At 39.6% G+C, this 21,155-nt stretch overlaps 1 protein-coding gene across 4 annotated transcripts in view; it reads left to right on the top strand.

The window, feature by feature from the left end:
* Nucleotides 1–21,155, top strand: part of ITCH (itchy E3 ubiquitin protein ligase) — a 61,003-nt gene that overhangs the window by 33,794 nt on the left and 6,054 nt on the right. For 3 of the 4 annotated variants that reach the window (XM_039712419.1, XM_039712417.1, XM_039712416.1), the window contains exons 7-20: nt 1,639–1,808; nt 2,928–3,162; nt 4,478–4,573; nt 6,506–6,680; nt 7,531–7,597; nt 9,073–9,157; nt 12,367–12,495; nt 13,143–13,215; nt 14,610–14,681; nt 15,330–15,418; nt 16,048–16,207; nt 16,490–16,623; nt 18,797–18,937; nt 20,643–20,763. In XM_039712419.1, coding sequence (XP_039568353.1) covers nt 1,639–1,808; nt 2,928–3,162; nt 4,478–4,573; nt 6,506–6,680; nt 7,531–7,597; nt 9,073–9,157; nt 12,367–12,495; nt 13,143–13,215; nt 14,610–14,681; nt 15,330–15,418; nt 16,048–16,207; nt 16,490–16,623; nt 18,797–18,937; nt 20,643–20,763 — 1,747 coding nt within the window. Of the gene's footprint in view, nt 1–1,638; nt 1,809–1,832; nt 1,885–2,897; nt 3,163–4,477; nt 4,574–6,505; nt 6,681–7,530; nt 7,598–9,072; nt 9,158–12,366; nt 12,496–13,142; nt 13,216–14,609; nt 14,682–15,329; nt 15,419–16,047; nt 16,208–16,489; nt 16,624–18,796; nt 18,938–20,642; nt 20,764–21,155 lie in introns of those variants that run through there. The other variant, XM_039712420.1, reaches the window with a different exon arrangement.

The raw sequence follows: 21,155 nt of genomic DNA, 5'->3' as shown, positions 1-21,155 counted from the left end.
ATTTAGCTTTGTTAAGATCCCAAAATCTGTCTGGCACTTACAGTGCGCTGATACCAGATTATGAATCTTAATGCTGGTAGGATAAGAGTGTGCCCAGCACCATGTTACTTTAATTAGTTCCCAGTACTACAAGTATTTTAAGGATCTGTACAAGGCACAGCACTCTGGGTGACATCTGGAGTAACCAAGCTAAAGTTCACTTTTTTCAGTAGTTTGTATTCTTGGCTATGTTGTCTGAAGGCTTCCCTTGAAAGTTTGGGGTTTTTCTGTTTTCTTTTTGTATTTGAATGAATTTTTAGATGCCTTGATATTCAGAATACCTGAATATTCTAGAATAATAACAATAATAATTACAATGATTCAGATTTGGTATCAACCAGGGGCTTCTGGTGGTCATTGTGAGAATCATGTAAATTGTCAGGAAAGTGACTTTCTGTAAGGGCATGATGTGAAAGAACAAGGGGAGGGGGAATGGCTGAAAAACTGGGGCTAAACCTCCTACAGATTTGAGGTCACTAATGATTTGGACCCATTTATTTTGCGGTTGGTCTAATATGAATTACATGCACCACACCTGGTATAGAGCAAAAGTGTGTTTGACCATGATATGAGGTTAAATCAACATGATTTTACTTGGTCCTTTATGACTTAGTATTTACTTAGCCTTACCTACTGGGTTTTAGTTTGTGTACATTTGAAGAAATGTACACAATGGTGTACTGGGTTGAAACTGTAACCTCTTCCTTCATTTGTGATGGCTCATGTGCTTGTTCTGTAAATCCACTAGAATTTTTGTTAACAACCTTTTCGTTTTGCCCATCATATTCTGAAAATGAAATGCTTTAGACTAAAGATGTAGATACCTCTAACTCTGCTTAAGGAGCTACAAATATATCAGAATAATACTCTGCTAGGTGTAAGTGAACAGCACAGCATGGGTCAGTACTGCTATGTAGCTTCTTAATTCTTGTATGGTTGTGCAATTTATATTCATAGCTGCTGGTCAAAACTTTAATGCTAAATTCTCCAGCCTGTTCCAGAATTGAGTTTAGAGGAAAAAATATGTATGCATAAGTAAGATTTCCAAAAATTTGTAGCATTTTGTGTGTTCTGAGCATATGCCAGCCCTGTGGAGTAAAGGTGCACAGGCTGTTCTCAGGTGTTAGCTTCTCATCTCATTAGGGACTCGTGGGCAAAAATAGCTGAGCAGCAAAATCCAGAGCCTGGACCTAAGGGCAACTGTATCAAATTGGAAAATGAGAAGAGATTTTGATGACAGATGTTATATACATCCATTTTGCCACCTTTCTATCAACTGAGGTTTCAGGTACCTCAGGAGAGAAACTCTGAGTGTTTATACAGATGTATAGATAGTTGGAATTATTATGAGTGTTATAAATCTCACCTAGTTGTAATTATTGCATTCTAGTGTCTTTCATGTGTCTTTTCAACCCCCCTGCAAGTGTTCAGGCCAGGCTGGATGGGGCTTGGAACAACCTGGTCTAGTAGAAGGGGACTGGAATGAGATGATCTTTAAGGCCTGTCCCAACCCAAACTCTTCCATGATTCTGTGATTTGCAAAGTTTCATCTCACCTGTGCACCACTAGAACAGTTATCTGTGTCTTTTCCTGCAAAAGGACTAACTCAAATGGCCTTGAAAACTGTGAGGATGCTGCTTCCAGTGAAAACAAGACTGTTAATGGCAGTGACTCTCCGTTGCTCACGAATGGAAACTGCAAACCTGCCAGACCTCCCAGGCCTGCCAGGCCCCCGCCCCCCACTCCCCGCAGACCCCCGTCAGTCGCCGGTACGTCCGTGGGGCTGGGCACTCCTTGGGTGAACACAACTCTTTCTGCTCCTGATGTTTAACTGCACTTTGGATGGTAAAATCTTTGGCAGGTCATTTCTCCAGGACTATTTTTTAGCTTGCATTCGGTAGAAGTTGTTTAGTCATTGTTCCTGTTACTGGAAATTTCTTGTTTCCACGTCTGCTCAGGAGTGGTGGCAGTCAGTGATGGTGCTAGAGAGAGTGGAGCTGGGACCAAGAGAACACAAGTGAGTGCTGCTGCTGCACTAAGGCATCCACTGAGGGTGACATGAAATCCACTGAAGGCTCACAGAATTGCCTCAAGTTGATAATACTGTGTTCTGAGATATGAGTTATTGGTTTCTACAACTGCAGTTAGATTCTGTGAAGCTGCAGCACTTAAAACATTCACTATTCTTCTCTGCTGAAATTGATAGATTTTTTTAATTCTAGTTATTTGAAAACTAGCTGAAGGCCACTAATTCTGAAAAGTTACTTGATGTTTTTGGGGTAATTCCTTTACTCCCATACAATGCAGTGTTTCTGTAGTCTCATTATTACAATTGATAAATGCTGAGTCTGGATGGGCCCTGCAATACAGTAATTACTTTAAAAGATTAATGCAGTGCAGTTAGTTAATGAGACTTGACCTGTGTTCAACTTCTAACCCCACCCACCAAATGGCATTAAGATAAAACTGAAAACATTTAAAGAATGTCTGTGTTCCCCTCCCATTGCGATTGTTACTTGCCATGCAATATCAAATCTCCTCTTGAAAATTTTATGCTTATCATCACTTATATTATTATTCCAAATGATAAATGGAAAATAATTAATTCATTAGTACAAAGAAGTAGTTTTTTATCATAATTTAATGCTTACAGAATGTGGACAAGGTAAATATTTATCAGATATACCAAAATGCTGTTGATGGCGGTTCTTGGATTAAAGCATTTTTACAGTGAGGCAGAATTGCTGTTCAGTTTTTGTTTAAGCTACAAAATGTGGCTGTGGAAACAGCAGTTCTGTTAGGTTTGCTTTTGTAATGTGTAACTTCTACAATGGATTGGTGATAAATGTCAGTTAAAGGCTTTTTCTCTTCTCTCTCTGACATCACAGCAAGTGCAAATGGTCCTTCATCCACATCCACAGAAAGTGATGGGGCCAGTGCAGGATCACTGGCAGGTACAGCCTCAAATACACCTTCAGAGCAGAGCCCCGAGGGGGCAACAGCTGCAACCACAGCTCCTGCCACTCCTGCACTCACCACTCCTCCAGTGTCAAGACAAGTCCAGCCAGTAAATCCTTCACCTCAGGCTCTTACTACAGTCAGCCAAGGGCCTCTTCCACCTGGGTATGGGTTTAATAACTTCTTTCTCCCTGTGTGTGCTGACTTTTCTGGTTTTACTTTATTTTACTTACAGTAGGTGTAAGAAACCATAGATAACATCTGCCTTCTGCTGCCTGACAAAAATCCCCCAATATGAATTTGGAGGGTTTATAACTGTTTTGTATGGTAGGTCTTCAAGCATTCAGGGAAGGAATTATTTCTGATACTTACCATACGTTCCCATGTCAGTGAAATGTAGGTTTAAAATAGTGTGGCAGCTTGTTGTCTTCAAATTAAAATAAAGTCAGGTAGGAAAATACTGGTACAGATAAGTAGAAGAAAAGCTGCTATTGCAGTCCTGAAGGTTTGGATTTCATACTGCAGCTCCTGAGAGTAGTGTGGACATGCTGCTTTACTTCGGGTACATGTGGAATTTGTCAGATGGTCAGACCACTTGCCTCAACTTTAAAAAAAAAAACAGCAACAAATATATTTCTGGACTCTCTGTGTGAGGGAAATCAAAAGCTTCCCAATATGAATGGTGAAACTGGTGAATTACCTTCCTTGATTTGCAGGTAGTGGAAGCAAAATGTAGGAGTGGTCTGAATTACCTCGCAGAATAATGGAAATAAAGAAGTGGTCTTGAAAACAACAGTTGTTGCTTTATCATTTTGATTTCAACAGAAATGGCAAATAGCGCTTTTTTTTTTCCCCTGCTATGCATGCTATAGATGCAATACAGGGGTAAGTCATTATCCAAAATACTGCATATGCAGAAAATGTGACCAATGCCCTTATGGTGATCTCTGCATATGCTTGATGACTGAAAAACTTCCCCCCCCCCCCCGCCCCGTGATGTTACATCAGATGCAATACAGGGGTATGTCATTATCCCAAATACTGCATATGCAGAAAGTGTGACCAATGCCCTTATGGTGATCTCTGCATATGCTTGATGACTGAAAAATGTGCCTGTGTTGGATTAATGCTACTCTAAAAAAGGGGATTATGATCTGTAGTTGGTTCTGTTTAACGGGTTATTGATACACTTGATACTGAATACAAAATTTTGCTAAAATTTTACACCTAGGCATGAATTTGAGCTTCTGTTTCCTAGAAAGGTAATCATGTACAATGTTTTTTTAATTTTAGTTGGCACAGAATCACTGTTAATATGGATGGTACCACTGTGTGCTGCACACTGTTCTGGTGCATCTCATGAGCCAAGGGTTAGTTTTAAGCATTTTATGAAAACAGATATTTCTCATCTTTATGCTGTTGATGAATGGTTGGAATAGTTTGATGTGGAGGAAGATTAAACTTTTTTATCTATTTTCAGTTGGGAGCAAAGAGTAGACCAGCATGGTCGAGTGTACTACGTGGATCATGTTGAAAAAAGAACAACGTGGGATCGGCCAGAGCCTCTTCCTCCAAGGTGAGCCAGGATCAGCCTTACAATCATCTCAGGTGTCTGGGTTTTTCAGGAATCAATTGCCTGACAGTATGCTAAAGCTGGAACAAATATTTGAAAACGGAAATGTGAACCCAGTTGTTCCGGATTGTTTCCAAGGAATGCATATGGAAAAGAGTTGAATGTCAAAATGAGCCAAATCTGAATTTCCTGTCAAAGACTAGGCAAGTGCATCTTTACTGATAGAGAAACAGATTTCAGTTAAAGACAGTAGACACCCCCAAGAGTGAAAGAGAACAAAAACCAAAGAAAAGTATTTTAGCATTGAGGTAACTATCAGCTTGAGCAGGAATGCTCTTGGTTACCTCTTATCTTGAGGTTACTGTTTGCTGGCCTTTGATCTTGTCTTAGGGCTCCCAGCTGCCAGTTTATTATGCACATAGAAACCAATTTTTGCTATTAAACTTCTCCAGCTCTTGGCATCAGAACAGCTGGTGATGTTAGTTCACAGTTGCTGTTTCTTATTTTGTAACAATATAAGAAAAGCACAAGAGTTGTGTTGCACTTTTTCATCCTCAAATGGTTCACACGCTGTAAAGAATTACAAAGTGAAAACATGGGATGGTAAAGAGAGCTTGTTATTAAAGAACAAAAACTGGCAGTCTCATAAATGGAACCCACCTGTCATATTTCAAGTTATTTTGAACTTTTTGAGCAGATGAACTTGTATGTTGCTTAAGCTTACTTAGAATAGGAATGTTTTCTTTCAAGTTTTATAAGTAGTACTGATCTCATATGAATTGATGTGGGAACTCAGCACATCACTCCAGATGTCCAGAGCTACAGAGACAACCCTTGGGGGGCTCGGAAGTCCTGGAATGTTGCCAAAAGTATCTGGTGGCTTGACTTTGACCCTCTTAAGGAAGTGTCACCTGGGTATGAGGAGATGAGAGAATTTCAAGTTTGAATGGTGAGGGGATGATATTCACTGGGTGAAACATGGATTTTAGTGCACTGTACAGGGGGGTTTTGTGTGTTGTACTGGGGGGTTTGGAATCCTGTATGTGGGGGTCAGGAGTCCCAAGATGGAGGGATTTGGGCGTGCCCTGTCCTTCTTCTTTCTTCTCCTTGGCATCCATGTTCAGGATGATGTTGGCATGTGTGGATTGGTTCATGGTGAAGGTGCACTTGTTAACAAGAGGGAAAAGTATTGGAAATTGAAGGTAAATATCTTATATGTGGTTTTCACTACAAAAGAGACAACCGCCCCGTGGGCGGGAGAGAGTGCCTTGGCTGTCTGCTGATCAGACCTCGGCTGGGCTGACAGAAAAACTTTGTAGATAAGAAATAATAAACACAACCAAAGACTGAAAACTCAAAGAGTCCTGACTCCTTCGTCAAAGCATGGCCTGCCCAGAACCACCTTTTCCCGTGTTGGGGCAGAGACAAGTAACAGCCAACCCCAACAAACTGAAAATTAGAAAAAAAAAAAACAAACAAAATCAAAATAAAACACTAATCCTCATGCCCAAACCTTTCTTTTCTGCCAGATCAGAGTGTGAAGAAGTCTTGTGTTGAATAGCTTAAAATGTCAATGGGTTTGCTGTGTTTTAGGCGAAACCAGCAGGCTCGTGTTACGGGCTAGGTGGGATAACTTGCAGGGATGCCAGCACATTCTGGGCAGTGGTCTAGACAGCTCTTGACAACTATTTCAAAAAACCCTGAAAATACAATAAATTGAATGGGTCTGACTTTGTATAGTATACAACAAATAAAAGTGATTCTCATAAAAAAAGTCTAGCTCTTGCATAATTTTAGCAGAGGGTGCAAGGAGAAAAAAGCTGCTGATGAGCCCATGCTTTCTGTTCCCTTCCATCACATTGGCCTGCAAGTGCCTCTGAGCCCTTAAATTGCCCTTCAGTTGTTGACAGCTGTGGCTTGTCTCTTTCCCCAAAGCTGGGAGCGCCGGGTTGACAACATGGGGAGGATTTATTACGTCGACCACTTCACCAGAACCACGACGTGGCAGAGGCCGACGCTGGAGTCGGTCCGGAATTACGAGCAGTGGCAGCTCCAGCGCAGCCAGCTCCAGGGAGCCATGCAGCAGTTCAACCAGAGGTTCATATATGGGGTAAGGAGTACCTGGGTGACTGAGGCTTAGGGTGGTTTTGGGGTTTGGGCATGCCTGTGGGTAACCTTTCCCCATAAAGGCAGCAGACTCTCTTGTGGTTTATGATAATGTATCTCTGTGTGTAGCGTGGTAGGGAGCGCTCATTGTAATGTTATTTCATCTCCTTCCAGTCAGCACATGGGGTTTAGTTGTCACCTCAATGTAGGGCTTCTTGGATAAAATTTCTGTGCAATATTGATAAAGCCTTTGGCTCAAAACAATCTGCAGCTTAGTAATAAGCTGGGTTATTTGTATTGTATCTTGTGTTACCCTGGCCAAACACATGGGAGGTAAGCAGTGCATTTCTGCTGTGGGTAAAATGAATTCTGCACAATGAATGTTAGGAGAGCAGGGAAATTGAAAATAATCCTTCCAGCACTTTTACTCCGTTGTTTGATAAATAGCAGACATTAGATCACTCCAACTCATGCTACTCAGGCTCTTCAAGAATTATGTAGGTTCTGATTTGCTGTATGTGTGAGAATAAAATGGAGCCTGTGGTGGTAGGGAGAACTCTACTGAGTGCAGGAATGAAGTTTCTGATTGCTTTGGGTGCTACTGTACTAATTTCGTCCTATGTAGGCAGGGTTACTAAACAAAGAATAATTATTTCTTGGCACTGTAGTTAATTAGGCATGCCAAGGTCAGTAAAATGGGCCTTCTCTGTGGAGGAAAAGAAATAGTGACATCTTTGCTTATGTGTAACATAAACAAAAATGCAGTTACTTCAGTAATTCAGGATGGCTATGGTAGAACATCTGGAAAGCAAATGACTAGTCAATAATGCCTCATTTGTTCATGTGACTTGCAGAACCAGGATTTTTCATCCACACAGAACAAAGAGTTTGATCCTCTTGGCCCTCTGCCACATGGATGGGGTAAGACTAACTTGAATGTGTTTTGTAATGCAATGTAATTAAACATTAAAGCATACTTCTGCCAAATTATTTGTCAGCTGTTCTAAGCTAATTTTTAAAAATTAAAATCTAAATTGAAAATGTTTAAAAATCAGATCTAATCAAATGTGCTACTAAAACAGAATCCTGACTAGGCTGTGCTATTTCAAAGTGGATAGAAATTATAAAGTGTTCTGGTTTACTCCACTGGTAACAAGTGCAATAGCTGCTTTAACGCTGTCATGCTCTTGAGGCTTTTTTATTCCCCCCACCATCCTGTTCCTGCTAAATCAGGCCCCAAATCCTCTCTAAATCAATCAAACTGCTAAACTCTCTCCAAGACAACTCTTGAAGAGTTTTGTGGGCCTGAAAATGTTTTTTTGTAATGACAACTAACTGCTTTTTGATTGGACCCTCTCCATGGAATAAATTTGTTCTTGTAAGTTACAGGGTTGAGAATTTACAATTAATACAAATTTTGGCAGGGTGTAATAAAAAATAGAAGTATAAAACTGCTTTCTGGTGTGACTATCAAGCAGATATAAAAATTCAGGTTTTATGATACGCAGGCAAAGCTCTCAGAATGCTGTTGTGGCATTTGGAGCAAGTAATTACTTGGCAGAGTTAGACCTGAGTTTTTGGGTTCATCTGCTTTTCAGACAAAACTATTTGGATTTTTAGTCCTGGTATTGCTGCAACTTCATGCCATGAAATTGTTGTTCCCCACACTTGTGCTTAGGTACATTACATACAACATTTCACAGAAAGGTCTTTAGGCTGGCAATATCCAGGAAATGGCAGACTGAATCTCCAGGATTTCTGCTGTCAGGCTTATAGGCAAATGCCTAATTACAGACTTCTTTTGGAAACTGAAGCTTTTGAGCTGTGGTAGTCAGATTTTGACACATTTTGTAATTTGTTTCTCTTGCAACACTAAGTAAAAGTGGTATGAAGAGCTGCAGAATGGTACAGAGGAGCAAGTCAGGCCATTTCTCATAGGCAGTGTTAGGTCAGTGTATGGCCATGGTTCATCTAAGAGAAAATATAAATGGGTTTTCTTGGAAACTGCATTGACTGTGTTTTATTCCCTGCCATAATTTGAACTTGAAGCTTCCTTGTACCTTCTTTGGACTTCTGTGTACATCTGTTCCCTCCTCTGTGTTTGCTTTCTGTGTTGCTTGTCAGGCACATCACAGTATTTGACACAGCTGAAGTTTCCTGTGGACAAAACAGCTCACACTTTTCCCTGTTTCCAAATAATTCCTCCTATAATATAAAAATAAATTACATAGTAACAAGTAATGTTAATGAAAGTGAAAATATGTTGGGTCAGAGGAGGTACAGAGAAACCTGAGAGCAGGAGAGGCTGGATCTGGTGGTTGATATTATATATTTGATGTAGCCTTGCAATATATTAAAGAATGAATTGAATTTCTTCTCCTTTTAAATATTTTCAGAAAAGAGAACTGACAGCAATGGCAGAGTGTATTTTGTCAATCACAACACACGAATCACTCAGTGGGAAGACCCCAGGAGTCAGGGGTAAGAAATCAGTTGAAGCTGCTTCTATGATGAAAATGTAAATGAAATTAAAATGTAACCAAGTAAGTGAGAGTGGAGTGAGCTAGGAATTGCTGCCCACAGGTGAGGCATGGATTGTGCTATACAAACGTCAGAAAGCTTGATAAAAAGTTGAGATATTGGCCAAAATGGAAACTGTTGCAGTATTACTGTATCATCCTACAATTACCAGGAAAGCCTAGGTCAACAGTGAGCAATAAACTCATTCCCCAGGACAGCTTCTACTTTTCCTAAGTAATCAGTTACATTTGTCTAAACATTTGTGTCATTGGAGGAAGAAGAGTTTTCCTTTGTATGATGATGGGATGGTGCAGAGTGTTGAGTAAGACTTTGGTTGTTTCCCACAGAGTCATAGAATGACAGAATGGTTTGGGTTGGAAGGGACTTCAAAGCCATCTCGTTCCACCCTCCTGCCATGGGCAGGGATAACTTACCCTATCCCAGGTTGCTCCAAGCCCTGTCCAACCTGGCCTTGGACACATCCAGGCATGGATAGGAGACAGAAAAAGGACAGGGCTAAAAAACTGTAGCACCTTTCCTTACACTTCTTTAAAAAAGGAGGAATAAAGGAGACAGAGAACTCGAGGCACTACTAGAAACACTACAGTTCTGTTTATTTTGGGCTCTGTAAATGCAAAGTCTTTGAGGTAAGGAATGGAGGCAGGAAGTTGAGGGTGAAGTGTGTTCAGTCCCAACTGCTGTTTGAGCTGAAAATGTCTGTTTGAAGCAGCTTCACCTGTCCTCTGTGGAGGAGGGGAAGTGTGACAGCCAAGGCTGTGTGAGGGGTCACAGCTGCAGCCACTCACCTCTGCAGCAGCCAGCTGTGGAGAGCAGTTACTCTTGGAGCAGCCCAGCAACAGAATGTTTGGGCTGCACAGTCAGGACATTGTATTTATGGAGAGAAGCCACTGGGGAGCACTTCAGTGATACTACTCAGGTCTTTCAGATATATTGAGATTTACTTTTGTGTATAATGAAACTGAGTTGGAAATTGGCAAAAAATTCCACATGATCAGTGAGCTGTGGTAGTCAGATTTTGACACCTTTTGTAATTTGTTTGTCCCGCAACACTAAGTAAAATTGGTATGAAGAGCTGCAGAATGGTACAGAGGAGCAAGTCAGGCCATTTCTCATAGGCAGTGTTAGGTCAGTGTATGGCCATGGTTCATCTAAGAGAAAATATAAATGGGTTTTCTTGGAAACTGCATTGACTGTGTTTTATTCCCTGCCATAATTTGAACTTGAAGCTTCCTTGTACCTTCTTTGGACTTCTGTGTACATCTGTTCCCTCCTCTGTGTTTGCTTTCTGTGTTGCTTGTCAGGCACATCACAGTATTTGACACAGCTGAAGTTTCCTGTGGACAAAACAGCTCACACTTTTCCCTGTTTCCAAATAATTCCTCCTATAATATAAAAATAAATTACATAGTAACAAGTAATGTTAATGAAAGTGAAAATATGTTGGGTCAGAGGAGGTACAGAGAAACCTGAGAGCAGGAGAGGCTGGATCTGGTGGTTGATAGTATATATTTGATGTAGTCTCAGCAATATATTAAAGAATGAATTGAATTTCTTCTCCTTTTAAATATTTTCAGAAAAGAGAACTGACAGCAATGGCAGAGTGTATTTTGTCAATCACAACACACGAATCACTCAGTGGGAAGACCCCAGGAGTCAGGGGTAAGAAATCAGTTGAAGCTGCTTCTATGATGAAAATGTAAATGAAATTAAAATGTAACCAAGTAAGTGAGAGTGGAGTGAGCTAGGAATTGCTGCCCACAGGTGAGGCATGGATTGTGCTATACAAACGTCAGAAAGCTTGATAAAAAGTTGAGATATTGGCCAAAATGGAAACTGTTGCAGTATTACTGTATCATCCTACAATTACCAGGAAAGCCTAGGTCAACAGTGAGCAATAAACTCATTCCCCAGGACAGCTTCTACTTTTCCTAAGTAATCAGTTACATTTGTCTAAACATTTGTGTCATTGGAGGAAGAAGAGTTTTCCTTTGTATGATGATGGGATGGTGCAGAGTGTTGAGTAAGACTTTGGTTGTTTCCCACAGAGTCATAGAATGACAGAATGGTTTGGGTTGGAAGGGACTTCAAAGCCATCTCGTTCCACCCTCCTGCCATGGGCAGGGATAACTTACCCTATCCCAGGTTGCTCCAAGCCCTGTCCAACCTGGCCTTGGACACATCCAGGCATGGATAGGAGACAGAAAAAGGACAGGGCTAAAAAACTGTAGCACCTTTCCTTACACTTCTTTAAAAAAGGAGGAATAAAGGAGACAGAGAACTCGAGGCACTACTAGAAACACTACAGTTCTGTTTATTTTGGGCTCTGTAAATGCAAAGTCTTTGAGGTAAGGAATGGAGGCAGGAAGTTGAGGGTGAAGTGTGTTCAGTCCCAACTGCTGTTTGAGCTGAAAATGTCTGTTTGAAGCAGCTTCACCTGTCCTCTGTGGAGGAGGGGAAGTGTGACAGCCAAGGCTGTGTGAGGGGTCACAGCTGCAGCCACTCACCTCTGCAGCAGCCAGCTGTGGAGAGCAGTTACTCTTGGAGCAGCCCAGCAACAGAATGTTTGGGCTGCACAGTCAGGACATTGTATTTATGGAGAGAAGCCACTGGGGAGCACTTCAGTGATACTACTCAGGTCTTTCAGATATATTGAGATTTACTTTTGTGTATAATGAAACTGAGTTGGAAATTGGCAAAAAATTCCACATGATCAGTATTTGCATTTTCTTTTATTTTTTGTCATTCTGAAACATTTTTGGCTGCTGGGATTATGCATGAGGTACCAAAAGCTGCTTATTAAGATTATATCAGTTTTTGAGTAAAAGCCTCATAGTTAGAAGATAAAATTCTGTTATTTATGAAGGAAACAATAAACCTTGCTTACACTTTTCCCTTAAGGTTTTTCCTTGCCTTTATTTAAGGTATTGCAAGCAAATGAGCTAATGTTTACTTCACCAGTCATTTTGGGCTAATTGGGAAGTGACTGCAAATTTAGAAGGGCAGGGGTGGAAGCTAAAATAAATCCAAGCGGAAACTTTCTCAATCTCTAGAAGTTCTAGATTTTCCAAGATGTTTACTGTCTCGGGTATTACTCAATTGACATAATGGATTCAGTTGATCAATTATCATGTATTTTCTTGTATCCACAGTCAGTTAAATGAGAAGCCCTTGCCAGAGGGCTGGGAAATGCGGTTTACAGTGGATGGAATTCCCTATTTTGTGGATCACAATAGAAGAACCACTACATACATAGATCCCCGCACGGGCAAGTCTGCTCTGTAAGTGTTCTTAACATTTTACTAAGGTTTCAAAAGTGCAGTTTAGCACACATCATTTTTTAAATATTTATTTTTTTCATCTTACTACATTATTAGGCAGGAAGGTTTACATGGAGCAATGCTTCTTAATTACCTGGAATTTTTCATTTACTGCAAGTCCCTGAAGAAGGCAGAGTTCTGAATAGTGCAGAATCCTTCTTGCCACGTAGTGTATGAGATTTGAGAGAATGGAGGAGCTGCATCTGTCTTGTTGGTGACCATAACCCTTCCTTAGAGTTACTAGTCTCTCTCTTTGAAAGAGACCCAACCCTTTCTTTTTCTGATTTTTTTTTAAGAACCAGAATGAGGTTGAAACCAGAATTTGCCTCCCAAGTTAATTGAATGTCATCCCTTCTTTATTGTTTATGTCATCCCTTCTTTTTTTACAGTTAATCTGTAGGAAGTGTTTTAAATGTACTGTTAAGCATTCCACAGTTTACAAAGGAAGATTTTTCTTAGCTTAAAAACAAGAAATTACACCCCAAAATAAAAAAATGTTACTAGATAGCCAGCTAAACCATACAGCTGCATAACTAATGCATTTGCAGGCTTTTACTTCAGTTACAAAAACACTTGGAAATTCATTCTTTTCCTGCTTTTGGTTGCAGAGACAATGGACCCCAGATAGCTTATGTGCGTGATTTCAAGGCCAAGGTCCATTATTTCAGATTCTGGTGTCAGGTATGGAACAATTTTTTGGCAATATTTGCTTGCATTTTTGGCTTTGCTTACATGCTTTGAACGCCTTCTTCAGTGCCTTCCAATAAAGGGAGTCAAACTACTCTAAGGTTAAAGGTGAGTTAAATTAGGAGGGAGTAAATGCAGGAAATTTATAATCTCATGTACGCTTTAAAGTGATGTAACTTTTGGCTTTAAAATGTTTTAGAATAAAGGAAAACATCAGTTTCCCTACTTTTTTTTTGAAGTGGTGGGTTTCTGAATAGTGTTTTCTTGCTGCTGTTAATACAGAAATATATGGAGGTGTAGTTTTCTTAGAGTTAATACAAGATTTACTTTCTATATGTATACCCACTTCTGGCAGAAAATGCAGGGCATTTGTGACGCAACAGACATGTCTAGGCACTCAGGGATATACTGTGGTGCACACAGGGTGCTCTAACATAACATCAAATTCCAATGTGTCCGTCTGGGTCCTCTAAGCTCCTTATATCAAGAGATGAAGTAACTTGATGTTTAGGAAAAAAGTCTTTGATTTAAATGTTCTGGTTTTCAAGAGTCACTGAATTATCCTTTGAAAATAGTGCAGAGACTGGCCTTGTTTTTCACTTGGAATTTTGTGCAGTATAGCCTATTTCTAATTTTTTATTAAATTAGTAGAATCACACAATGGTTTGAGTTGTACAGGACCTTAAAGATCATCTCATTCCAGCCCTCTGCCATGGGCAGGACACCTTCCACTAGCCCAGGCTGCTCCAAGCCCTGTCCATCCTGGCCTTGGACACTGCCAGGGATCCAGGGGCAGCCACAGCTTCTCTGGGCACCCTGTGCCAGGGCCTGCCCACCCTCACAGGTGCTGGGAATTCTTTCCCAATATCCCTCTAAACCCTGCTTCTGGCAGTGGGAAGCTGTTCCCTGTGTCCTGTCCAGGCCTTTGTCAATAGTCTCTCCCCATCTTTCTTGTTGGTCCCTTCCAGGTACTGGAAGGCCACAGTTAGGTCACCCTGAAGTTTCTCCAGGCTGAATGATCCCAATTCTTTCAGCCTTTTCTCACAGGAGAGGTTCTTCATGTGTCTCATCAATTCTGGGCTAGAAAGCCTTCCTCAGCTGAAAGATGTTATCGATCTTCATGTTTTCCAATATCTTGTAGGAGTGCAGTATTTAATCTGTTCTGAGCAGCATCTGGAGGTGTGTTCATGTCACTGTAGATAGCAGTATTGGAACCAGTTTGATCTTGGGTTAAATTACAATTCAGATACCTTGATTGCTGGGTTTGTTTTATATCTGTTGGTGAAATTCAGCTGTACCCTTTAACATATACAAGAAATAGCAGTCCAAACTGAGTAGTGGAAACTTCAAGTGATTGTACCCTTCACATCTAAAAAATTTCCTTTCAGCAACTGGCAATGCCGCAGCACATAAAGATCACAGTGAGCAGGAAAACATTATTTGAAGACTCATTTCAGCAGGTATTGTGTTAAAACATGGGCATGAAAATGGGCATAAAAAGTAGTGTTACTAAATTTATTCGCACGTGTCTTTTTTGAACCTTTGATCTCTTGCTAATGTTACTTTAATTCAGACTAACAAAAAAAAACTAATTTAATAGTTAGGCTGCATTCACACTTACAAGATCATGCTAAAATATGTAGTTCTGGCACTGATTTATCTGAAAAAGGTGATTTTTTTTCCTCAAAATGATTTAAAATATGAGTTAATTTTGAGGAGACTGCTGGGGCAGAGCAGCACTCCATTCTCAGGATGTTTTTGTGTTGTGCTTATGTTTGTGCATTTTTCTTCACAATGTGTTGTACTAGCATGGGCTACGTACAAAAACATATAATAAGTTGATCTTAGTCTGGTTGTCTTAAAATGAGTAATTGTTTTTTAAAAAACCAAAAATTAGTAATTCTATTTGCATTATTAGGAGTGAAATTTCTTATTAATCTCTGTACACCTGAGGTTAAAACATTAAGGTTTTCTTAAGGTCTGTAGACCCTGATTAAAATTTTTCCAAATTATTAAATGCTCTAGTGCTTGTTAGAAAATAGTAATAATTCTAAACAGTCCTTACAGGTGTTTTTTAAAAAATAATTGATTGTTTTTCTTTCACTAAGATAATGAGCTTCAGCCCTCAGGATCTCCGGAGACGTTTATGGGTTATTTTCCCTGGTGAAGAAGGTTTAGATTATGGAGGTGTGGCAAGGTAAACTACACTGAAATGGCAGATAATAACTTGTTCTGGTAGTGGTGATGTGAAGGCTTCCCCAAAGTGCTGAACTGTAGTGCTTTCCCAAGAGGAGTGAGGTTTATTCGTTAGCTTGGATCATCTGAGGAAGGCAGTTCTGTGAGATGTTTGCATGTCTTAAAACTGTGTAAAATGATTTTCAGTTTGCATTAGGAGTTACTTTAATCATCTCCATGATTAAAGAGATGCAGTTTACTGAACTAAAGTGAGCCTTTGAACTAACTGTTAATGTCAAAGTAGAGTTTATTGAAAAACTGAACAGAAATCTACATTTAAATTCAAAGTCTTGACTGGAATGTAACTGAGAAGTGCATATTTTAATGGGCATTGCCCAGCCCTGGATGTTTAGATCAATGGTAGACTCATAATGTGCTCATTTAGATAAGAGTGGGCTTTATCCAAGCTACTGACAGTTGTGTGTCATTGCAACTTTGCATTTTAGTTTGTAATTTGCTGTAGTTTCCCTTTGGCGTCGGTGTGGGCCAGCTGCTCTCTGGGGAAGGAGGCCTGAGTCAACATGAGTTAGCTACAGTAATTTCTGCTGTGATTTATTTTGAAATGTGTTTTTATTGTTTATGTGATTTCAGGGAGTGGTTCTTTCTGTTGTCACATGAAGTCTTGAACCCCATGTATTGCCTGTTTGAATATGCAGGGAAAGATAACTACTGCTTGCAGATAAATCCAGCCTCTTACATCAACCCAGACCACCTGAAATACTTCAGATTCATTGGGAGATTCATTGCCATGGTAAGTACTAAAGCAGGAAGCAAGTCTGTCCTGTAGTTTTCCTGTAAGTAAATACTGTGCCCTCAGATGGATAATGAAAAAATCAATTTTTGAGCTGACAATATCAGGTGTTTTGTCTATAACTCCTGTTGGTATGAGCTACTTCAGCATATTGGCAGTGATGGTACTCAGGATATTTTAATTCTTTGGCTGTCAGATTTCATGGGCACAGAGAACAGAATGTTGTCATATTAAATACTGAAGCATCCTTTGCATTATTTTGTCTGTTTTTGTGTTCCTCAGGCTTTGTTCCATGGGAAGTTCATTGACACTGGTTTCTCTCTGCCATTCTATAAACGTATCCTAAACAAGGCAGTAGGACTCAAGGATTTAGAATCTGTTGACCCAGAGTTTTACAACTCTCTCATCTGGGTAAAGTGAGTTTGACTTCATTTGTTCTTGAAATAGCAATGTAATGTTTTTGGTTTTCACTTCTGCCAGGAAGTAGGTGTAAATCTATTACTAACAACCCCACAGAAAAATATAATCTAACATTGCAGAGCAGTGTGGAATTTTTACTGTGACTTTAGATACACAAAGAACGATTTGTTCATGCAGAGCCTTTCTGAAGGTTCATTGAATATTCCGTGCAGCATCTTGTGTTGTGTTTTTATTGGCTGTTATTAATTCTAGTTAGGCATACAGATGTGGCAGTGTTGAACATGGTTACAAATAAAATGGCTTGAGTAAATTTGACTGAGAATTTTCAGATAACTGATTAAAAGAAATCAGCAAAAACCCGTTTAATGTTTCTCTAGTACTAGTTTAGTTAGAAAACAAAATGTTTGGTGCTACAAGAACATGAAGTTAACAAATGTAGTTTATTATTTAATACTACACAATTCTTCTGTTAGTCACACTTGCAATTTGACTTCAAGGTTGGTATTGAAGATTTAATGCTTTAAAGAAGTTCTGGCTGTCCTGGTATTTTTGCCCCAAGCTTAACTATTTCAGACCATTCCTACCTGCAGCCTGCCATGGCTGCGTGGTCAGGCAGCTCTCTGTCCATGCTCTTGTGGAGTCCTCCTCTTCCACTCTTTTGCAAATTCCTCTCCAGAGACTAGCAAGTAAAAAAGATGTGGAGTTTCTAGACCACAATTATTTTGGAATTATGTATTACAGATATTTTAAGAAATAATTTTTAAAACCCCTTCAATCTAAAGCATTGTAATTTTGTACTGATTTTGTCATAGGAGGATGCCATATGTTTTAATCTGTGGTTGATGTGCACCATTTATTTCAGTAACACTGATATTTTTTTCTTTCAGTTAAAAATGTTAACAAATATATTAGAAGAAAAAGACAAACTGAGGAAATTTCTTTTCTTTGGCTATAGTAAAAACAATTTTGCAGAAAAATTAGTCTTTCTTGTGACTCGAGACAAAACATTTCACTTACAAATTCACTTACACTAAGAATAGTTTTAAACATGGTTTGAAAAATTCATAGAAGGTGTGAGAATATATTGGGTTTTGAAATGCAAAGCTAAATATGAAAGCCAAGATTTTCATCTGTAGTAGTGATTTTTGGAAGGTTCATATTAAATACTGACAAACAGAGAAAGTAGCATGAGATGTTTAAGAATTGAGATAGGAATTTTGTTTGGTTTTCAGAGTAGTATGTTCTGCACTCCATGGATGTGCTGCTAATGTGCCTTCATTTTAATTCAAAGCAATTTCTGTAGTATAGAAATCTTCTAGGCTGGAGTGCAGAAAAGGCTTTGCCCCTTTGAAAAATCACTTAAGGATGTGAAAATTGGAGAAGAAGCTTCAGACCTCCAAGGGCTGCAGAGTCCTCTCAGTCCAGACCCAAACTTCAGTGTAGCTGGGCCTGCTTTCTGTAGTGCTGCTGGAGGCACCCCTGAGGAAAGGACTGCACATTTACAGGGGAGAAGAGCCACGTCTGTCAGGACAGACATCATTTTGTTCCTCACAAAAAAGCAAGTTTTATAACTTTGCAGGAAGCATTCATTGCCACTTGTATCAGGGGGCTGTTTTTCTCGTTCCCACAAGTTTGAGGATTTCACAGATTGACTGAGTTTGGAAGGGGACTTACAGAGGTCATCTGCCAAACCTCGGGGCCCAAACTGAGCTGGAGCATGTAGCTTTCATTTTAAAAGGGGTGGATGATGAAATAAAACCAGCCTTTCATCTGAAGCCTTCCCTCCTCACCCAAAATTTCATGCAGTACCATATATTTTGGAAAGATGAAGTTCAGAAGTGCAATTGCATCAATAAGCCACAGCCATGTTTTCAAGACTGGCATTGCTGTGTTATGGATTAGGATAAATATCTGGATTTTGCACTGGATTTTGGAGGAAAAACCATCATCAAAACCTCTGTATATACAGGCTGTTCTCCACTTTCCAAAAGCATAAATCAACATATAAACTCCAGGACTTCTGGCAAGGCCATAATTACTGTGTAAGGAACATTTCTTTTTCTTGACTATTTAACTCCAAACCTCCTACCTTAAGGTTCTTCATGCTCATCTCCTTTGCTGTGTGCAAGTTCTCAACAGTTATTTAAAACTGTATTTTTTTCCTTCCAGAGAGAATGATATTGAAGAATGTGGCTTGGAAATGTTTTTTTCTGTTGATAAAGAAATACTAGGTGAAATCAAAAGCCATGATTTGAAGCCAAATGGTAGCAACATCCTGGTCACAGAGGAAAATAAAGAAGACTACATCAGGTAAGAATAAGGGAAGACTTTAAAATACTCTGTCATTTTCTTTCTTTGAGTTCTAGCAACAAAAGACTGTCTGTGTCATCTAAAGCATTGTTGAGCAATTGCTGATGATGGCAACAAGTGACAAGTGTTTGGATCTCATATTTGAAAGAGGAATACTGATAGAAATAAGTTTCTAAAATCCACTTTTCCTAAAGATCATGTCTGGAAGAAAGTCCACTTTTTTCCTAGAGTTCTCAGTTTAGCAGAATACCATGAAAAGAATTGTAATTGTCTTATATTTAATGAAATGTTACATCTGTTTATTACTGTAATTATATTGCTTTATAGCCTGCTGATGTTCTAGCCAGCCATTTCTGGTTTATGTGGGGTTTTAGAGATTGAAAAATAAGAATCTTCACAAAAACATCCAAAAATGTTCTCAAAAAAACCCCAACAAAAAACAAAGTTACTTGGAAATTCTATTAGTTTTATCTGAACTGGTCTTGTAGTTGTAATAGTGTTTTGAATGATGTCATAGGTTGTATTGTCATAAAGTGGGGATCATATTTGCAGCACCCAAATGTTTTAAAGCAATAGATTAAGACTGAAGGGGCCTAAGAGTGATTAGGAATAAACATGTGAACAGTGACCTGCTTTGTCCTGAAGTATCCCCTCCTTCCTCAGTGTGCAGCAGTACAGCAGCTCTGATTTAAGGTGTGAACTTCAACATAAAAGCTTGGAGGACATGCTTGCAAAAAAAGTTATCACACATTGCAGGCACAAACTAAACTGAATCACAGAGAATTTTTATCTTTGTTACAAAGTGTTCTGTGAAGGCTTTTTCCATGGGCAGAGGGGAGGGAGTTGGGAGTGGGCTCTGTTTTCATCACTTGAGAAATCTGCAGACATTTCAGTGATTCACAAAAGAGGTGGTGTTTGCACCAGAAACATACTGGCATTTGGCAGGAGGGAGGATCTGCAGAAAACCATTCTTCCCTAGTTCTGGGAACCCAGGGAGAGCTTGGATTACAGTTTCATTCAGATTTTTTTGCCTTACTCCAAGTCCTGCTTTAAGTCCCCCAAGTTTCTAGGACTGAAATGTGAGATAGCCACCTCTCCTTTAGACTCCAGTGCTCCTGACAGGTTAGGCTTGAATTCAGCATAATATCTGCTTCTCCCTGGGTTCAGGTTCTCCGGGTGTCCTGCCTGCTTTTCACCCTTTTATTAATGGAGAGTGGAGTTTCTGCCACAGAGCAAAGTTTCTTGATTAACAGAAACAAATATGGAACTTTCCAAATGGACATAGTCACTGCTTGGTAAGCTGGCAGTCCTGCTGCTCTTCACCAGTACAACTTGACTTGTTTTTTACCTTGTCATGGATAACAACTGAGATTTCTGGGGAGAATATCAGACAAAATCTTCAAACACCTCAGGACTGCTGTGCTCTCATTAATGTAATCAGTGAAGAGATGCTGCCTCCTCTTTGAGTCCAAAATACTTCTGTAGCAGAATGGTTGAACACTTAGGGTAATTTAGATAAAAAATGCAATCATTTGCACAGAGTAAAGGCTGCTGATAAAATTACATGGTACTCTATCCCCAGAACTTTCGAGACTTTCCATGTTTTTTTTTTAACTTAGCTTACAGTTCATCTCAAAATAGGTAAAGATGTGGACTTGGGTTAGCATGAGCCATTTAAATGATCTTGATATGTCTTCTTTTCCAGGCTAGTGGCAGAATGGAGACTGTCCCGAGGTGTTGAGGAGCAGACACAGGCTTTCTTTGAAGGCTTCAATGAAATACTGCCACAACAGTATTTGCAGTATTTTGATGCAAAGGAACTGGAGGTAAAGGATTGCTTGGCTATTCCTGGATCCAGGTCATACACATAAAATAAACTTCAGTCAGTACGTCTGAGGAGCAGAACTCACTGAGGCTGACAGCTCTGTTTTATGGGAAATATGGGGGAAACTTCATGGAATAGTATTAGATTAATGTGTTTTCCTTAACTTTCTTCTTTGCAGCCAACTTAGATGTTTCTAAATGCCAAGATTCTGTCAGCAGAAATTTCTTGCTTTATTTTTGTGATTCTTTGGTTTGCCAGTGTTCAAAGAATGAGTAACATGACAGAATGAGAGATAAAGCCAGATATGCAGTGGGATGGTTGCATATACATTGGGCCAAGTTCTTGGTTTGGGTTTGATCTCTCTAAATTACACTTTCTGAATCATCTGTTCAA

This window comes from Passer montanus, unplaced genomic scaffold, assembly GCF_014805655.1.
Source record: "Passer montanus isolate IOZ18808 unplaced genomic scaffold, ASM1480565v1 scaffold269, whole genome shotgun sequence".
In the NCBI taxonomy this organism is placed as follows: Eukaryota; Metazoa; Chordata; class Aves; order Passeriformes; family Passeridae; genus Passer; species Passer montanus.
The sequence above is the reverse complement of the archived record's forward strand: the minus strand, read 5'-3'. Positions and strand labels throughout refer to the sequence as shown.